This window comes from Glycine max, chromosome 15 (genome assembly GCF_000004515.6).
Source record: "Glycine max cultivar Williams 82 chromosome 15, Glycine_max_v4.0, whole genome shotgun sequence".
NCBI lineage: Eukaryota > Viridiplantae > Streptophyta > Magnoliopsida > Fabales > Fabaceae > Glycine > Glycine max.
In genome coordinates this window covers 50526700-50547464 of record NC_038251.2, presented here as the reverse complement: position 1 = coordinate 50547464, position 20765 = coordinate 50526700, and the positions used below count along the sequence as shown (strand labels likewise).

The window sequence follows — 20765 nt, the reverse complement described above, 5'->3', positions numbered from 1 at the left end:
CACATCTCATGGGTCATGGATGAAATATCAAGTCTTCACATAAGTATAAGTACATATTAAGGTAATAATGTATTAGATTGACTCTGCATGAGAATGAGAATGTTACATAAAACATTGTCACAAAAGATTTTCAAAGTAAACATGGTATATGTAGTTTTTTTACTTGAAGTCACTACCATTTTTACATTAGAATTTGTGATGCTTTAATACCATTTAAACATCACCTGTAATAACGTGATAAAAAAAAGGTTGGTGATTTGGCATATAGAGTCATGGAAAGGGATGTGAGCAATCTAGATGTTCATCCCTTTTACATAACAAGAGTGATATTTTTGGATTATTTTAATTGAGGAAGACGGTGAAATGCATGATCAAGTTAAAATTAGTCAATAAAGGCCGGATATTAACCTCATTTGTTATTAATGTGTCTACTTAAATATCGAAAAACGAATAATTAGACTTTACAAGAATGACACATTTTACGCCATGTGTCCGATTATGATTCTTGAACAAAATGAAAAAAAAATGACATGATTCATGTCTTTCACTTATATCTTTATAAGAAAATTTCCACCACGACATGACTTTGGTTCAAAATTCCCAACAAGTACTACTTGCAAGATTTTTTATCATCTTCTATGCCAATTTGAACTTCACTTCATCACAATAATATAACGTGTGCATATAAATGTCAAACTATTTTTTCTTTATAAATCAGGCTTGAATATTTTAACTCTTTTGAAATAAAACCACTAAGTTATTTCTAAAAAGATTACTTAATATAAATTAATCTTTCACGAACTTAATTATTTGTTTTCTTAAGGTTAATTTACTCTTATAATCTCTCTCTCTCTTATTTATCACTAATTAAGTAATAAACAAGGGTTTATTATATTTTTAAAGTAACTTATAATAATATAGACTAATATAAATAAAACATCTATTAATAGTGTCATTAATTTAAAAGTAAAATATACATCGCATGCATGAATATCACATTTATTTAATTTTAAAACGATTAGTTTATGTAACTCAATCACGACATAAAAAAAAGAGACATAACTCAGTAATAGTATCTCTTTAGTGTTTTTCCCTCACTATTTTTTCTCCTGGGGTATTCGCAATGCCAGTTAAGATCAGATTTGATTAAATTTAAGACTCAATCTAATTAAATTTGATCATTTTGATTCGGTTTGATTTTCATAGTTAATTTTTAAAACTCAATTTAACCCAACTCATTCATGAACGATTTTATTTGATTCGAGTCAATCAATTATCCATCTAAATTTGATCTTTTTTTTAACTACTATTTTATACATGATTCATCCAAATATCAAATATAATTAACACATATTATCAAATGTTTGAAAGTAATAAAATTAATTCATTTAATATCATCAACATAATATTCTAAAATAGACTAATACAAATTAAAATAAAATATTTTTCAACAAGATTTATTATAATAGTCTGAATCACAACTATTTCTTACAAGCTAATTTCTTACAATAAATTTTGCTACAATCAGATTTGCTGAAACGAATGAATAAAATATGATTCATTAATATTATAAATATGGTAGAAAAAATAAATATAAAAAGGTAAAACAAATAACAATGTACCTAAAAGTAATACAATTTCAACACTAGTAGTCCTAACACTTATCGTACAATGCTTGGAGTCCCCGTATTAATACTATTTAAAGTCAAATTAAACAACTCTAAAAATCTTGATTAATTTTGATGTTCGGTTCGATTTTGATCAAATTTATAAATTTAAACTCGTGACTCAATCCGTATATGAACGATTTTGATCAGTTTGATTCAATTTTAACTTAAATACATAAATGACCAAATCCGTGATCCATACACTTCTAATTTTTTTGGTGGAAAATATGGGGGAAAACCCCAACTAGATTAAAACCGGTGTAGAAACGCAGTGGAAGAAACATGAGCCATCACGGCTGAGGAAATATAAGATGGAGTTACATTAAGAAAAACTCGCATGTCTCTCCCCTAAGGAGATTCCGTTACTTGGTTGGCTTCTCAGAAAACATAAGACGAGTGAAAGGTCCCCCTTTGAAAATAAAATGTTTAATATCTTGAACAATACTAAAGAAAGAATGAGAGTTTTGGCAGCCATGAAAAACTAGTTTCGAGTCTGACTCCACGCAAATCTGCTCAGTATGAAGGACTGAACAGAAGCCAATGTGATGGGAATTAATTATTTGACAATAAAACCAGCACCAAGCTCTACGTTTATGAAATTGAACAATATTTAATTCTTTTATCTAGATTACATTTTGCAATTATTTGACAGCATTGTTTAGATTCCTTTCGCAATTACTTTCACAACTTAAAAGAAATGCATTTTAAAATTATCTAAGCACCCATAATTTGACCCACTTTATAATAAAAAATGGTAAAGATTGGAATTTCCTGTATAGAACAAAAGGAACAAGTGAAATGGTTTGGTTTACGTTGGACCAAAAGCAAAAGAAAAAAGGGTTTGATTCAATTAATTTACAAAGTATAAATTAAATATTTTGATACGTAGCATGCAGAATAAGTGTAGCCTCCCCTAGTAATGGTGGATCTGGGCCACACCCACTAGGCTTATTATCAGCATGGCAACTTGATTTGTTAGCCATTGGTCTTTGAAATGTACGTAACATTACATTTGACCATTGATGATTTAATGGCGTCTTTGATTTTTAGTTAAAAGATCTCTAAGTTATAGTTTGGACAAAATTGTAAGAGACAAGTTTTTACCCAAGTATTTTTTTTTATAAATTTTCTTATGGTGCAAACACTCGTGTATGTATTTGAATAAACTGATAAACAAGTTATTTAAATTTGTTTTATGAAATAAGCATTATTTGTGTACATGTTTGAAGGTCTGTTAAAATTTTGAAAGAACTTATGATATATTGATAAACTGTTTTCAACTGATTTCAATAAACTCTTGAAGGATAACTTATGAAATCTGCCTAAAAAATAAAAAAACTTATGAAATCAGCTTATAACTCATATAAAAACAATTTAACTCCATTTTTTTACTATAAAAAAAATTATACGTAAAATACTTATATAATATGAATACTTTTTAATAAAGCCTTAATCAAACTGTTTATCCAAAGAGACCTAAATCTTATAGAAAAAAAATATTGTAGCAAGTTCCTATCTGCAAATCAAATTAAATTGTGAGTTTGTGTTTGTATATTTCAAATTATGAAAAATTCTTCTGCTCAGTCATATCACGTCACACACAAGTATGGGTGGATGCTTCTGTTTGAAATTGAAGGAAGAAATATCTTATCGGGAAAAGAAGGTTCTCTTTGAACTTATTATATTCAAACAAATTTAAAAATGGTGTGTGTCAACTACACACAAAAAAACAAAAAAAAAAGATTTTACGCATATTATGAAGTGTTATATTCCCACAGAAAGAAAAAAGAAAGTAAAAGGAAGGCATCTTCTTTTTATTATAATACTACCTCCGCCTCAAAATAATACCTATGTTCTTATATATATAAGACCTTTTTACTTGACTGTTTATCATTTTTTTATAAAATCCTCTTTTAAAAGTTTATTACATTAATTATTTTTATCGTATAAAACTCTTAATTAATTATATCATATTCTCTAGCTCTCAAAATATTAATTACTCTTTACTGAGAAACAATTAAATGGAAAGAAAAATAAGATAATTTTGGAAGAAGTGTATGAATAATTTACACACAAATATAATATAATTAACTAAGATAATTAGTTTTCTTAAAAAGTGTAAATTAATTAAAAAGAGTCTTATATATAAGAATGAAGGTAGTATCATTTTTACACATATTAAGAAAAAATAATAAATAAATAAAAATAGTAAATTTACAAAATTAATCTTATTATATTATCATCAATTTATTTATAAATTTTATTGTATACCATTAATATTATAAGAAATATAAGTAAAAGAGATAATTAATTAAAAAATTAAAATGATAATTATTTTGGGATAATATTTTTCTCTTATATAACAATTATAATGAGATATCAATAAGCTAGTTTTAGTTTTTGTTGATTAAAGAATCTTTTTATTTCAGTTTCATTCAGAAAAATGACATATTATTGGTTAAGCAAGTTTTAGTTTATGGCTCCCGTGAATTATTTCTACTGGAATGATTTAAGTTACTTATCACTAACCCAACGTTAATAACTTGTTTTTCAAATTTAAAACTTTTAGTGTACATATTAAGAAATAAAAAATATTACTACTAGTACTAAGAAATAATTATCAACACGTACGTGCACGGATTCCCATTAGCAATTATCCTAAAACACTAATTAACAAGGAAAAAGTTTTGGATAGACCTTATCCATATATAAGTCCCTTTCAAAAATATTTTACAACTAATATTAATAACTAAATATCGGAGTATAAGATATTTCTCGAAAGATGCATGTTTGCTACGTACAAGACTGGTTTTTTTAACAGAAGGATTTATTATATTTCATTAAATTAATTATCAATAACTAAAAATGAAAATATGAATGATTTGTTTAATTTTATTACGATATTAACTGTTCTTTTTTTTCATTTCACTTTATTTTTCTTTTGTGGGTGAATCATAGTCTTCATTTTAGTTATTTTTTCATACTGTAAGGTGTCAAAAAATTTCAAGACATAATTGCCCAATTGGCACTTTTATATGCGCAGACGGAACAGTTGTGGGTTGTTAAGCAAATACGGCGTCGTTAAAGGCTGCTGCGCATTTTAACTTTTTGGCCCCACCCAAGTTCACGTTTTTTTATTAGTATCTTTAATATTATATCGTTTATTAGTTTTTTTATATAAAAAAAATGCTTAGTGGTGGAGATTGGGTATAGATATGTAAGGGGCTAAGTTCAATCTTGGTTCTTTTCATTATATTATAATATAAGAAATAGTTTTTTCAATAATTTTTTTATGAGTTTAGTTTTTATAATGACTAGATTTAAGTATAAAATCTTTGATACGGTTAACTCATCACAAATCATATTAAAAATGATTTTTAACACTTCGTCTTATTCTTATTATAAGATACTATAGACATTATTTATACATATCAATCAAAATAATTATTTGATTTGATTTTATTGATTTTTTTTAAAATATGTAACTAAAATATCAATTATATCCTTATTAATAATCATTAACCTGATTTGAGCAATGTAAAAATATTGAAGTTCAAGAATATTATGCACTACTTTAAATTTAAAAAAACATAAATACTTAGAATATTTAATAACAACAAGTAATGAAAAAAAGATTAAATGTTTCAAAAGAATTCTAAAGTGTCTTATAAAAAATTATCATTTCCTTTTAAATTATGTATTATAATAAAGATAAGACTATAATTACTATAAAACTCAATACTTATTTGTATAAAATTATATTTAATTAAACGATGATAGTGTAATGTCAATATAAAAAATTTTACATTCTCAATCAATCAAAATGAATATTAATATAATTTTTAAAATAATTATTAATGTATATATTATTTGTGATTGAATAATATATATATATATATATATATATATATATATATATATTATATGAACTATTTACTATTATTAAAATAACTATTTATTCTTAAAAATCATTTTAAAAGTAGGCATATATACCACTTAAATCAAATATTTTTCCTTGCACCTTCTTAAGTCATTGATCTGTCTCTTTCTTTATCTCTCACACCTAAAACGCGCTTTTCTTTATTCCACGTACAAGGCCATGGCAGCTGTCCCAAAAGTCTATTTATATACACGTTAACTTCTGATGCTTCCCACACTCTCTTTTCTCTCTCTACAAACAATATCAAGACAACTTCATCTAATTAACCATGAATCACCAACAACAATCTCCTGGTAAGTCTTTCATATATTTACTTTTTATACTGAATATAATTAATTACCAGCATTCCTTCATCAAAACTGATCTCCATCATTAAGAAAAATTCTTTCTCACTTTCTTACCAAATATGCATGGTTTTAACTTCCTATAATTTAATGAATGGCTTGATCATATTCATATTTAGGTGCTTAATTAAAAATCCTGGTTTTATATTCAAAACTAGAATTATTAATTTCTATAGACATATTGATATTTTAAAATATATATATCTAATTTGGATTGTATGATTTTCCACCAGTGACTGCATATCCAGCAGTGAGTCAGAGCAACCCAGCAGCTCCACCACCACCTGTGGGTTATCCCACAAAGGATGATGTTCCTTCCCAACAAAATGTTCCAATCAAAACCTCTACTAGGGGTGATGGCTTTTGGAAGGGATGGTGAGTTCATTTATAACCAAAATCTTACTTTGTCTAATTAATTAGGGTACTGATATTTATAGCAAGTACAATAATTAAGGACACAAGTTAAAGAATTTTAAAATAGAAAGTTTTGTATTGAAAATAACTATTGAATTAATTGTATAATTTGTATTAGAAATTACTGTGAAATATGCCATCAATACCTTTTTTTTTATATAAAAAAGTAATTTAATTTTAATTCATTAATCAAAGTATTTATTGGCCCTTTACATCTAATCGTCATGTTTTGATTTCTCAAAAGTATCTACTTTTTTTTTTCTTGCAGTTGTGCTGGATTGTGCTGTTGCTGTGCCCTGGATTGTTGTCTCTGATTGAAGTTATGGATTTGGGCTTATCCTCTCTGTCCTTTGTCATTTTCTTTACTAATTTAATTTTGTACTTGTCTAATAAGGGTATTTGTGTCCTCCGAGACAGCAAAATTTTATTTATGTATGTGATGGAATTTGTATCTTGTTGATCTTTTTTTAACTTTGGATAGGGAATCAATCACATGGACCATTGTTGCAATTAGAAACCATAACCCCTCCTAAGTTTTATCGTTTTCAATCAAGAATTTGATCAGTTATTAGTATTACTGGCTGAATCTACGTTATTCATAATCATAAGAATATTGTGTTCCAATTCCAAGGAAATGAATAGGTAAATTTGTTAACCAATATTGATGGATACAGATGATACTAGTTTGTGTTTAGAATCTTTAACATTGGGTATAAAATAAAGAAGGATAATATATCTTATTATGTGCACTCACCATTTTAAAAGAATATTTATTTTTTTTATGATAGACAAATACTTCATTTTAATATTATGGTAGAAAAAAATTAAATTCGGTACTAATTGATGGATTAGGCGATTAGCTCAACATCTAAGGCAACATTCGTCATGCACGTGTAAAGTATGTTGTCCCTGACATTTTTTTTGCCAAATATTTGATCAGACTGCGTTTTAATATATTATTAAAACAGTAAATTCAATAATTGAAGTTATTTTTTTATAAAAAAAGTTTGATATAGACTATGAGATATGAGCCACGTAACCAATGACATATTCCATTGTTTATGTCATGATATAACTCTTAGGTGTGTTTGATTTGGAAAAAAAAAATTAAAAGAATAAATAGTACAAATTGATTTGTTTCATGTTTGATAAAAAAATTATTATGGAACAAAACAAAACAAGTGATGAGGGACAAAATAAAAATATTAAAATTTGTAACTTACTAACGTGGCATTTTTTTGTTCCAAGCACAACAAAACAAAAAGTCAAAATTATCCGTCTTGTATTCCTCTCTCTTTCACACATATCCGTGTTTTTCTTTGTTATTGTTGCTGCATATTTGAAAAACCCCCTTTGGTATCGTGTGAATTTTAGAACATTAATTAGGTTAATTGTCATATCATGGGTCTCACCGGTTAGACGATAACAAATAGGAATGTTACATAGGTTGCGTTGTCTTTAATTAAGACATGATCATATGACATTTGTGAAGAAACAATGCTTGAACTAATGTCGCGTACGTAATTTTCTGTGGGGTAAAGTGGATATTGGCAAAACCAAGTCCTTGGTTGCTTGGTCAGTAGTTTGTTCTCCGAACAAAGAAGGGGGGTTAGGCCTTTTTAATCTCAAGGACTGGAACCTTGCGCTTCTTTCCCGTATCTTATGGGACTTTCATTGTAAGAAAGATTCTCCATGGGTTTGGTGAGTTCACTATTACTATTTCAGAGGGAGCGATGTGTGGAATTACAATACTTCTTCATCAGATTCAATTTTTATAAAGAAAATCATTCAAATAAGGGACTTTATTATCTCCAAAGAGCTAAGTACAGAAGAGGCCAAAAAAAGGATTCAATCTTGAAGCACCAATGAACAATTGCTTGTTGGCAAAGTCTATGAATACATTAGAGGTACCAAGCCTACTGTTAGTTGGTGTTCTGTTATATGGAACCCAGCAATCCCCCCTAAGATGTCTTTCATTCTATGGCTTGCTAAAAGGAACCGGTTGCTTACTCTTGACAAAGCTGATTTTTTGAACAAGGGTTCCCTATGCCCTTTATGTTCAAATGAGGCTGAGTCAAATGCTCATTTGTTCTTTTCTTGCAGGAAATCTCTCCAAGTTTGGGCTCACATTCGTGATTTGGCTCCTTTCCGTAGACGTTTCACTTCTTTGCAGCGCATTACTGACTCTTTAATTAGGGGCAGATCCACATCAGGTGTTCAAGGAAAATTTCGTTGTCTGGCTATAGCAATTATAGTCTACTGCATCTGGCTGTCTAGGAACAAGCTGATTTTTGTAGATTATCAATTTTCTGTAATAGAGGTTATTAGCAAGATTAAGTTTCTTATGTATAGACAAGCGCACCTGTTGCATTTGTTTTAACATCTTGATATAGGCCTTCTTGTATTAGGGAGGCTTTTAATTTTCTCTAGCTGCGGGGTATGTCCCGTTTATTGTTGTATCATTTTGGGTTTAATATAATTTACATTTTTCCCAAAAAAGAATTTGCTACCTTAGGTATATTTTGTCCTTATGTTTATGAGTAATTAGTCTTGTCGAATTTGTTAAATTTTACTTGCAGGAACAAAGTGAGACGGGTGAAGCGAGTGAGGGGGAAGATGAAGATATTTCAGTCCACGTTCTATGGTTTTATAATATGAACTCTATTTAGATAATTAATATTAAAGAATATTTTGATACATTTTACATTATTTATATTGGTTTGTACATTATCCACCAAACAATGTACAAGATAAATAATTGTCCTGTCACTTGAGTAGTTATCTTGTTTTATTCTCCTTGTGCCGTAACTCAGTGTGCATCAATATGAAATTCTAGTCAAGCAATTACTCCTCATTCATTATTTCCATACATTTCGTTAACCATTGTGGTAGGCTTGTGACTTGAATTTCCTCCACCCTGATTCTCAAAAGAGAAGCCAAACCAAAACAATTTCATAGAGGGGAAAAGCAGCAAAGCATGAAAATGTGTTTCAATTTCTCCCCCTCATAGCAAGGGCAACGAGGTCAACAGCAATTGAATATAGACATGCCCTTCTTCAAACCAGGTTCTTACATGTTGGAGATTTCTCAACAGACCATATTTTCCACTATAAATTTATGCTTGTGTAACTTGTGAAAGTCTCCTATACTTATCAAAATCCAGAGTTGGCACATGCTAGGATGGACATGACAAAGGTAGGCTCCTAGACTTCAAACGTCGGATTGAGAGTGACCTTTGTTAGAAAGATAAGAGGGAGGACCTGCAAAACAAAGGACTCTGACGCTCAAGTAAGTACATGAGTTAGGAGAATAAGAAAGAGAATGTGTATACACGGGTATATAATCAAGTGTGTATGTGTGTTCGAGATGTGTTGAGGGTTCGAAGGAACCTGATACTTATAAGAGTGGAATGAAGTTGTAGGTCCTTGTTTGTAGGAGGTGTTATAGCCCTTGCAGATAATTATCTACTTATAAATAATACCAAATAGCTTATAGATAAAGTTAGAGATAATATATAGCTTAGAGATAAAAAAAAAACTAGTAGATAATTTATACCTTATATAGATAAGGTGTGACTTTGTAGATAATTGAGTATCTACCAAGAGATAGAAAATGATAGTATATTCGAATAATAGGGCGTTAGAGATAACCTGTCGGTTAGGGAGCCCGATGGCTAAGGGTTGAGGTCTGTGCTTTTGTGCTAGAGCTGACATGGAGGGTTGACATATGTCTCGAAGTGTCACCTACGATGTCATGTATATTTTGTGGACCCTGGATCATACATCCCCAAAAATTCTTCACTAGACATAGCTAAGTGATATCTTATTTTAACATTGTACTCACCATCAACTATGTAAGGCCAAGACAATTCATCCTCTCGTGGGCATCTATTCAAAGGAATAGATAAAACCTACCTTGTAATATACAATGGGAATAGAGCTTCGATTTTATCAACTTCCTAACCTTCACCACTTTCTTTGATAGGTTTTGACACTATCATGTCATTATCAACTTCATTTTTTCAACTATGTAGAAACTAGTTGGCATGAGCCTTTGGTATCCAATTATCACACCACACCTTGATTGTGTATTTGTTGCCAATAATCCAACATGCATCTCTTTGAATGAGCCATTTATAGGAGAGCACACTAGCCCAAGTGTAACTAGGATTGTATCCCCTGACTGCATCAAAAGCAAATCCTTTGATAGTACTTTGGCTTGAGAGATCTAGGCTAGAGAGAGTTTTTTTTATGCATGACATGTCATATTTGTTTTGCCAACAATGCATTATTAAGAGCAAATATCATCTGAATGCCCAAAACTCCTAGGGACGACCATGGGTCTAACTAGAAATAATGACCTAATGAATTCAAACCAATTCAAAGAGTATTTTTTTGGTTGTTTGGATCATTAGTTTGATTCGTATTTTAAAATTATCCTACATCAGTTCGAGTATTAAATTTGAACATATAGAATCCAAACCAATCCAAACTCATTATTTTAAAAAAATTATGTTGTATAATTTTATAATTCTATAATTTTTATATTGTATAATTCTTACTTTTAATATTATCCCTTAGTTTCTTTTATTTTATTATGATTTTCTATTTTTTAATTTTATTTTATTAGGTGATCCAATGACCTAATTTGAATCAATTTAAATGTGATTGAGTTGGTTTGATTTAGGTTTTTCTTATTATAAAATATTGAACTAATCCAAACCAATTAACATTGATATGTTAATTGGTTTGAATCAAAATATCTTCTAAACTTGAACCAACTTGATGGTGATGGCCCCCTTTGATTTAGGATTAAGTTAGTGAAATAATATTAACTTAAGGTTTGAAGTCGGACACACTCTCCATGGCTGTTATCCTGAGTTAGTGTTACTTGGATACAAATATAATACAGGTAATATTGACTTAATGTTTTAAGTCGGACCCGTTCCCCGTAATAAAATGATTAAATACAAAAAGGGACCAAGTAAGGAAATTAATTAACGTGATGGAAACAAATACAATTGAAAAGAAAAGAAACAATTGCTATTGAGAGGCAAAAATTGCATGTTAAATGAATCGAAAAAAGGGGAAACATGCATTTATGAGGGATGAGATTAAACAAAAAATTGAAAAGAAACAATTGCCATTGATTGGTCAAATGTTGTTCCTTGCACCTTCTTCAGTCCTTATTCTGTTTGTCTCTCTCTCCTAAAACGCGCTTTTCTTTAATCCATAAGGTCACTCGTCGCAGCCCTCACCAAATCCTATTTATATACACATTATCTTTCTATGCTTCCCACAATCAGCTAATTAATCCCACACTCTCTTTTCTCTGCCTCATACTACAAAAAGATCAAGAGCAACTTCATCTAACGATGAATCACCAACAACAAACTCCTGGTAAGTCTTTTAAATATTTATCTTTTATGCTGAATGATTAAATTATCAATATTCTTTTATCAAAATTGGCTTCCCTCCTTAAGAAAAACGTTTTTTTTTTCCACTTTTCGTTTTTTGGTTGAAACCAAATATATATGCATGGTTTTCACATCCTAGAATTAATGGATGGGGTTATCATATTTGGGTGCTTAATTAAAACTCCATTTTTCTATTCAAAACTAGAATTATTAATTAATATAGGAAAATACTTATCATTTTTTTTTATAAAAAAATTATATCTAACTTGGATTGTTTGATTTTCCACCAGTGACTGCATATCTAGCAGTGAGTCAGAGCAACCCAGCTCCTCCACCACCACCTGTGGGTTATCCCACAAAGGATGATGTTCCTTCCCAACAAAATGTTCCAATCAAAACCTCTACCAGGGGTGATGGCTTCTGGAAGGGATGGTGAGTTCATTTACTTTGTCTAATTAATTAGGGTATGAGATGTGAAAATATAAGTTTCAACTTAACTCAATTGTATGAAATTTTACTTTGTCTAATTAATTAGGGTATGAGATGTTAAAGTATAAGTTTGGACTTAACTCAATTGTATGAAATTCTATTTGTTAAGTGAATGATGTTTTTACTTATATACTTTATCATGAAATTATTTTTAACATATGTAAAACTTAAGTTTTTTCTAATACTTATAAATATTAAAAATACAATTGAATTGCAGTACTAAAAATTACAGTGAAAGATGTTATTAATACTTTTTTATAAATAAAAAATACTATTAATTTCGTAACATATATTTATTAGAGCGCTTTACATCTAATCATGTTTTGATTTCTCAAAAGTTCCTTCTTTCTTTTCTTGCAGTTGTGCTGGATTGTGCTGTTGCTGTGCCCTGGATTGTTGTCTCTGATTGCATATCACTACACTTGTGGATTAGGGCTTGTCCTCTCTGTCTTTTGTTGTTTTCTTTACCAAATTAATTTTGTATTTATCTACTGTAAATATATATTAAAGATATTTGTGTCCTCTGGGACATAAAAATTTATTTATGCGAGGGAATTTGTATCTTGTTGATGTTTTTATACTTTGGAAAGGGAATTAATTAATCTCATGAAGCGTTATTGCAACCACTAATTAGAAACCATAACGTTTGCTTTAATTTACAAAGAAAAGAAAAAAAGAGCCCCCATAAAATTTTAATCTTTTCAATCAACAAATTGATATGTTATTTACTGGTTGAATGTACGTGTTAATTCATAAAAATTCCAAGGAAATGAATAGGTGCATAGTTAACATAGGTTGTGTTAGGAGTTATTTCAGTTAGCTTTAAGATTTGTTTATTACTAAATTTTTTAAAGTAATTCTTAATATTTTTTTAAATACTAACTTTTAATCTCTAATTTTTTATATTTTATTTCCTTTTTATCTTTAAGTATTTATTCAATTTTCTTATTAACATTTTAAATATGTCATTTTATATTTTTCAATTATTTCAATAGATAATTTTATCAAATATTTATGATTTAATAAATTAATTTTTTCAGTTTTAACAACCACTCTTCAACTTTCCATTATCAATTAATTTTTTAACTTCTAATTAAATTTTTAACTAATTTTATTGAAAATAGCATGTAAATATGGATTACCTCAACACTCCTAGTGCATGTGTAAGTGTAACTATCTTGACCCTTGACAGTTTGGCCAACTTTTGGATAAGACTGCTTTAATTTTATTAGAAAACTCACACCAAATCGCATTTTTTTTTTTAATTAAAACAGCAAATTCGGTAATTGAAGTTTTGAATTTCGAAAGAAAAAAAAAACTGGACAAAGACTGATATAGTTTATTAGTAAAAAAAAATAAAAACAAATTATTATTATATGATTATTTTGAAATGTTTTATTAAAATGAAATTGTTTTTGTCATATTATTTGAAAGTCGTTAAATCATGTAACAATTTTCAATGTCACGTGTCTTTTTTTGTTTTAATTGTACTGTCATATTATATTAATTATAAAAATAAATAAATTTAAATAAAACATCAAATTTAAAATAAAGATCAGTCAGTTTTCTTCTGTTTAGGACTACATTCAGGATCCATCTTTGTCTTTTTCTTCACTACAGTGCTCGGTTTTCTTCTTTCGTCACTTGGTAACCAGTTCTTTAGAGAAATGTAAAAAATGTTAATTCAAGAAAAAATCAATTTAAATTTTCCAGCAATAGCAATTCAACACTGTACTATTTATTTATGTGAAAATATATACAACAATGTTATTTTTTTATAAATAACATCACTTCCCATAAGTGTTACCATTAATCTCTATTGAGATTTAAGAAAATTATACAGGTTTTTTCTCGTTTTTTTAAACTTACATAAACTTTCCAAAGAAATTACTCATGCATCTCCTTCATTTTTAAAATATACCTATATTTAATGTTATTAATGTTAGTATGAAATTGGTTCAGATAATTTTGTGCGTTGGATCATTGATAACTTGATTAAGATAATTTCATTTGATTGTTAACACCCATAATTATTCTTTTGGCTTATGGGTTTGTTGGAATGGGGTTGACTCAATGGTTTTGTCTCACGATGATATTTATTTGACTTATAGGTTTAAAGATATGATAACTTGATTGAGTTTTTTTTTTTATAACTTTTTTGAATCCAAGTTGTCCAATATTTGAAGGAGGAAGACAAGGACATTTAGGGGAGAAAATAAAACTCATTAAATGTCATGAAATATTTAGACAACATTTAGGAAAATTTGTGTAGATTTTAAAAATTGAGAGAAGATGTATGTAATTTTCTTAAATTTCAAAAAAAAAAATTGTGTAGACTTTAAAATTAGAGAAATACATGCATAATTTCCTTAAAAGATATTTATGTAGTTTACTCATGAGAAAAGAACAAAAGAGACCGACACATCATAATGTATGATGAACACTTGGTAATAAAGTCACTCTTCCAAAAGAAATTATTTAAATATCAGTTTTAAATTAATTACTATAAAATATAGTAATTTTATTATATATAATTATCATAATTAAATAACAACATAAAAAAAATTGTTACATACATAAAAAAAACTTTTAAACCATGCATTCTACTTAAATTCTTCAACTATATATTTATTGCCTTCTTCTTTCTATAAAATTCTTTTAACTAATTTATAAGAATTAAGAAAATTAATAAATTTAATTAGTACAAGTTTGCATCAATTTTCCAAATTTACTCTCAAGATTTTTTTTCTAGTATAGATTGTATCTCCCATGTGAAGCAATCTTCATTACAATTTTTTTGCTATGATAATGAGTTTGTTATAGTGGACCAAGAAACTGCCAGTAATACAAACACATTTCAAAGGATTTGTCAACCAGTAAATTATAGTCGACTTTTTAATCCGTAATAACGATGAATTATAGAAGGTCTTGTCCTTAATAAATTACAATGAACTTTACCGTCGCTATATATCTATTACGGAATACTAATTCAATTTTTTGTTAGTCAAAGTCATTACTACGATTTTTCAAACACTAATATACGAAGTAATTACAGTGGGCTTAACTAACATTTGTGTGGGTTCACTATAACAGCATTTTCTTAAAACTTTGTATAACTTTCACTTTATTGTCTACGTAGCTAGATTGTTTTAATTTATATAAATGTTATATATAATTTATATAGTATAACAAAAAGAAGTAAGTAAATTGGGTAATCACTCTAACTGATAAAGCCTACTCCTCTTAATATTTATCACGGCTGCATGTTCAGAGTTCAAAATCAAAATTACTAGTGAAGCTGAAACAAAAATGATTAGAACACTTAACTCATTTATTTTTTACAATTAAAAAAAAAAAAGAACACACTCATTACCCTTAAGATTTCTTCAAAAAAAACTTATTACCCTTAAGATTATTGAGATATATATCACTCTTTTACCTAATTAGTTATATGAAATAGTGATTATGTAGTTTATCTTATTAATTCACAGCCAGAAATCTTCTATAATCCTCACGAGAGAGAAAAAATCATCTTATTAATTTATAACATTATTGTTTATTAACTACTTCTATATACTAATTAAAAATACTTCAATAAAAAAATTAAATCCTATAAAAAAAGGTTAACTAATTAAATATCTCAAAAATTCTATCTAGCAGGGAGGTAAAAAGACTTGATATGATACGTGGCAACCCACAAAGTACGCTCCACCTGGCACAGAAGGTTCAGATGCAAACACCCACTTTGCTTTCTTAACTCACGTTTCTTGTTGTTGCAGACGCCATTCGGATTTCGATTGCATTAAGGAACCAAAATCCCCCAAATGAACCTATATATATAAGTACACATGCATATTAATTTGCTTCCATAGTTTCCAATTTCATATCCTCTTACCATTAAACTTAAACCCTTTGATTGGTATAAGAAAAGAGTAATTCCATCATCATCATAATGAGTCACTTCAACATTGAGCAAGAAGCCCCTGGTGAGTCTTTGTTATATCGTTCAGCATAATGTCAGCAAAACGCTCCTATTTTGGAACAACAAAACATGCATGGTTTCCTATATGTTAAATTCTTATTTTATCCAAATCGATTGGCCACAAATAAAGATGAATTGTCCATCTTTGCATCCTCAATATTCAATAATGTTTACTCTATCTTCCTTAAATTAATGTTCTGCAGTTAGATTTAACATAAAGTTTAAGCTATACTTAATTTATTAATGAGAAACACGATTATGCACTAATAGTATTTTATAATGTCATCCAATAGTCAATCATTATATATAATAAGTTCATTAATTTTTATAATATTTATTTATTATTTATAATTAAATAACACTATAAAACTATTTTATACTGTTATGCATGATCACTAAACTCTTTGTTAATTCTCATTCAAATTGTGAATATCTTTCTAAATGGGATTTAATTACATGCATGCAGGATTTTACTATATACGATGAAGAGGTATCATATCCATCTTCAGTTGAGGCCTATCGTCCGGCTCCATATGCTACTGCCCCACCACCTATAGGTTATCCTTCCAAGGATGGTCCTGCAGCTGCAGGGTACCCCCAACAAAGAGTTCCAGAAGAAACCAAAACCAGGGGGTGATGGATTTTGGGAGGGATGGTAGGTTCATTGCCAACATCATTGCACCTTATATTTAGTTCTAGCATTTCATTAACACTAATATTTTCTTTTGACCTTTTTTCTCTCCCTTTTCTTGCAGTTGTGCTGCTTTATGTTGCTGCTGTGTCCTGGATTGTTGCTTCTGATCATAGCACAGATCTGTGTATTCTTTGTAGTTTGTGAAAAAATAAGGATATGTCCTCTTGGGTAGGGCGCATTTTATCCTTTGTCAGATGCTTCTTTTTCCGTTATACTTTGAATTTTATTTTATTTTTATAATGTATACTTAGTCATTATCATATGATTTGTTATTAGTGAGAAAAAAATTATCATAAATATTGCGTTGAGAACAGTCTAACGGTTGATAACCAATACATTGTTAGTGTGTGTAAATGATAAATAATTCTATCTTTTAACCGTACTTGGTTTAACTATGAAGTTTAATTTATATGAAAAAAATATTAATTGGGAAAAATACCTTGATTTACCCTAAAAAATTAAAAAAGTAATTGTATTTATGAGTTAGGGAATGTTGGGGATAAGTATGAAAATTAAATTATTTCAATAATCGATTATATGGATAATCAATAATTTTTATATAGGATTAGAAGTTTATTTGGTGTTTTGATAGATTATGAAACTAATCATTAGTCTTTCGTTTTGTTATACTTAAATATTTTGTTCATTCCTTAGAGTGCATTCTCTAGTGATCGAACACATGTTTTTTTCATAAACTTAACAATTTAGCATGTGTTATTAACTAAACTCCACCAATTGAATATCAAAATTAGTTTTTGTTTAGGTAAGTTTGCTTGAAAATTGATTTTAAGATAATTAGTTTTGTTTGTATGTAAAAAAAATTAAATAATAAAAGAGTATGAAAATAGCTGAAAAGGAAAAAAAAACTTTTGAAAAATAATCATTAGCTACAAAATTTCATATTCATAAAAACAACTTATTTTTTCAAAACAAAAACTTTTTAAAATTTAAGCTATTGTCCCAAAAATACAATGAGTGTTTAGGCTAGCTTCTCCTTTTAAGGATTAAAAAGGAAAGAAAAAAAAGTTGGACTAAACACTATATTATATCCAATATGTGGAAACCAATAATTTATGGTTTTTATTTTTTTCATTGAAGTTTTTATTTAAAAAAATATCAAACAACTTTTAGCTTAAAAGAAGATTTTAAGCAATAAAAAATTAAAATTTGGCAAATCATTTCTGATTATTTTTTAAGTTCTTAATTTTAGCTTTAATTTAAAAGTTATTTTTAAGTTAAAAAAAGTCGGACCTAACATACCCTAAGTCTCAGTTCATGTTATAATCTGATGTTGCATTAGATTTGCTATTTAGGGGGCTGAATTCATTTTGTAATTTTGTTATCGGGACTGTGCGCCCCCTTTCTTTACACATACACAAATCGCCACAGTTAAGATGTTTTGTGGAAATTTTTTCTTTAAATTGTCACAATTAAGATAATTTTGTGATGGCTTTTTATTATGGCGATTTTTCTAAATGGAGGTAAAATTCGTGATGTTTTGTTCATAGGGAGCAAATTTGCAAAAAAATTTAAAAAAAAATAGATTGAAATGTTAAATTTGTGACATTGTAAAATTTTGGGAGAAAAATACAATTAAACCTATTTAATTTTATATTAGAAAATTCCTAAATTATGACTTAGAAAAAAAATTATCTCCTAACTTTTACTTATCATGCAAGTGTTACCATAGTTTAAATATTAGAAAATTGTTCAAGACTAAAATTACCTACCAATAAAATACAATACGCACTCATTGTTTTTTCTTATAGATGATACATATGTTTTACTAGAAGTAACTCTATTCAACTTGATAGGATCATAACAATGATGATAAAATTTTCATTATGAGTATTTAATAGTAACAAACCTATTCACAAATGAGGATATGCAAATGCACTTCCTCGATTTAATAAAATAATAAATATTTATCTTGAAATTTTATATTTTGCATTTCTTAATTTTATATATTTGAATTCCCTAATTTATTCTTAAATGAGGGTAAGTAAATGCATCTCATTATTTTAATAAAATCACAAGTATTTACTTTAAAATTTATTTTATACTTCTTATTTTTATGTGTTTGAATCCACCATTCCATTTTTTCACTCTTCTTCTATCTTTATCCGTATGTGTATTTATCTTTTAATATTTGTTTTATTTTAAGATTCTAAGAGTATTTTTAATGGGAGTTTTTGAACTCAAGAATCTTTCTTTAACATATTTACTACTATACATGCTCTAGAAATCTTCAACATGGAGGTTGGGTTCCTCCTCCAGAACTACTCCCATTTCAAAAAATATGTATTGTTTAATATTTTTTTCCCTAACTGATTGATAAAATAAACTCTGCAAAAGAAAATTCTTAGATCTTATATGACATCCTGAGATTAAAAATATGATCCAAAAACTCAAAATTGAGTCTATCATTAAAGATATTCTAAAATCATTTTATACAATTCTTAAGTCACTTAATCATCTTTCTTTTAGATTTCTTTAAGCTCATCATAACACTTTTTTGTTAAAGTTAGAAAAATCTCACACCAATTAATCCATTAATCCATCCAATCTGTGATTGTTATATATTAACCCAACAATTCAGTGTACCATAAGTCCATAACGAGAAGGTGGATAAGCAGAGACGAAATCCGATATTTTTTATAATCAATTGTAAGAGGAAAAAAAAAATATTTACCTCCTCTCCAGTATAGTATAAATCGCCAGTATTTTAGTATAACCATATATTTTTCTATAATTAAAATTTATAATGAATAAATATTTTTTAATAAATAAATTATTTTATAATAACTAGCCTTTGTTGATATATAAAGTATATTTTAAACTTATCATAAATAATTTATATTGTGCTATAAAAAATTATTTTTAACTATTTAAATATTTTTTTAATAAAATATCAAAATGTAATTTAAAAGTAATAATAGAAATGATGAATCTGATGACATGTGATAAATTGGGAGATATCATCTCATGTAAATATTTACCATCTCAGCCAAAATTAACATAGTTAGTACAAAAAAATAATGGATTAATCATTTTGGTCTAACAAAATATTGTAAGAATAAAGTGAAATTTTTAAAATTTAAGAGATTACACTGGAACCAACAAATCCAAACTCAAATTATATTTAATTTTTTGCAAATGTTCAAAATGGGTCCATTAACATTTTGTGTGAGGATTGTAACAATAAGGATCAATTTGAATCATTTTTAAAACATAAAGGATTGAAGTGAATTTTTTTTTAAAAAAAAAAAATAGGAGATCAAATTCAAGAGTCAAAAAAAAAATTAGGATTAAAAGTAAATTTTAACCTTAATTATGGTAAAAAACAAAAAAAAAAAAATTTTATATTATAAAATAATAGATAATTTGGGGTTGACTAAAATCATACTTTTTTTATTTTACAGGATCAATCATACTTATTTCAGAATGGAGGAAATGGCACAATATGTTTACTACCGTATTTAACCTTTGCAAGAAGGAATTCACATTTTAACATTACATATACATTTCACTTTTCCAATTTATAGTTAAAAACGTACTAAACCGTAAATCGGTCCTTGTATCTATGAATTTTACTAACCATCAATGATAAGGAAAATAAATTTCTTCGTTAGCTAAAAAAATTGAGTTGCTTTGGGTGGGGGGAAATCGCATTCAATCATGGGTTTATCTGGTGCAAAATCATATATATAAAGAATGTAAATTAAGTGCATAAAGACTAACGACAACGCAGTCATGAAAGACGAAATGTCTCGAAACTACGCGTGGAAGTTGAGGATTTGGAACAATAAGAAATGAAAA

At 27.9% G+C, this 20765-nt stretch overlaps 2 protein-coding genes and 1 pseudogene across 2 annotated transcripts; all 3 read left to right on the top strand.

Moving 5' to 3' along the window:
* Positions 1-5821: 5821 nt before the first annotated feature.
* LOC100306006 (uncharacterized) lies at positions 5822-7022 on the top strand. The gene is made up of 3 exons (NM_001364446.1): positions 5822-5900; positions 6185-6326; positions 6634-7022. Exons 1-3 carry the CDS (start codon positions 5876-5878, stop codon positions 6677-6679), a joined length of 213 nt encoding a protein of 70 aa, NP_001351375.1. The 5' UTR covers positions 5822-5875; the 3' UTR covers positions 6680-7022.
* A 4550-nt stretch (positions 7023-11572) lies between these two features.
* LOC112999537 (cysteine-rich and transmembrane domain-containing protein WIH1) lies at positions 11573-12846 on the top strand. The gene is made up of 3 exons (XM_026125694.2): positions 11573-11764; positions 12072-12213; positions 12631-12846. The coding sequence occupies exons 1-3, from the start codon at positions 11740-11742 to the stop codon at positions 12674-12676; spliced, it is 213 nt and encodes a 70-aa protein (XP_025981479.1). The 5' UTR covers positions 11573-11739; the 3' UTR covers positions 12677-12846.
* Positions 12847-16222: 3376 nt separating this feature from the next.
* On the top strand, positions 16223-17228 carry LOC100788709 (cysteine-rich and transmembrane domain-containing protein WIH1-like; annotated as a pseudogene).
* The last annotated feature ends 3537 nt before the right edge of the window (positions 17229-20765 follow it).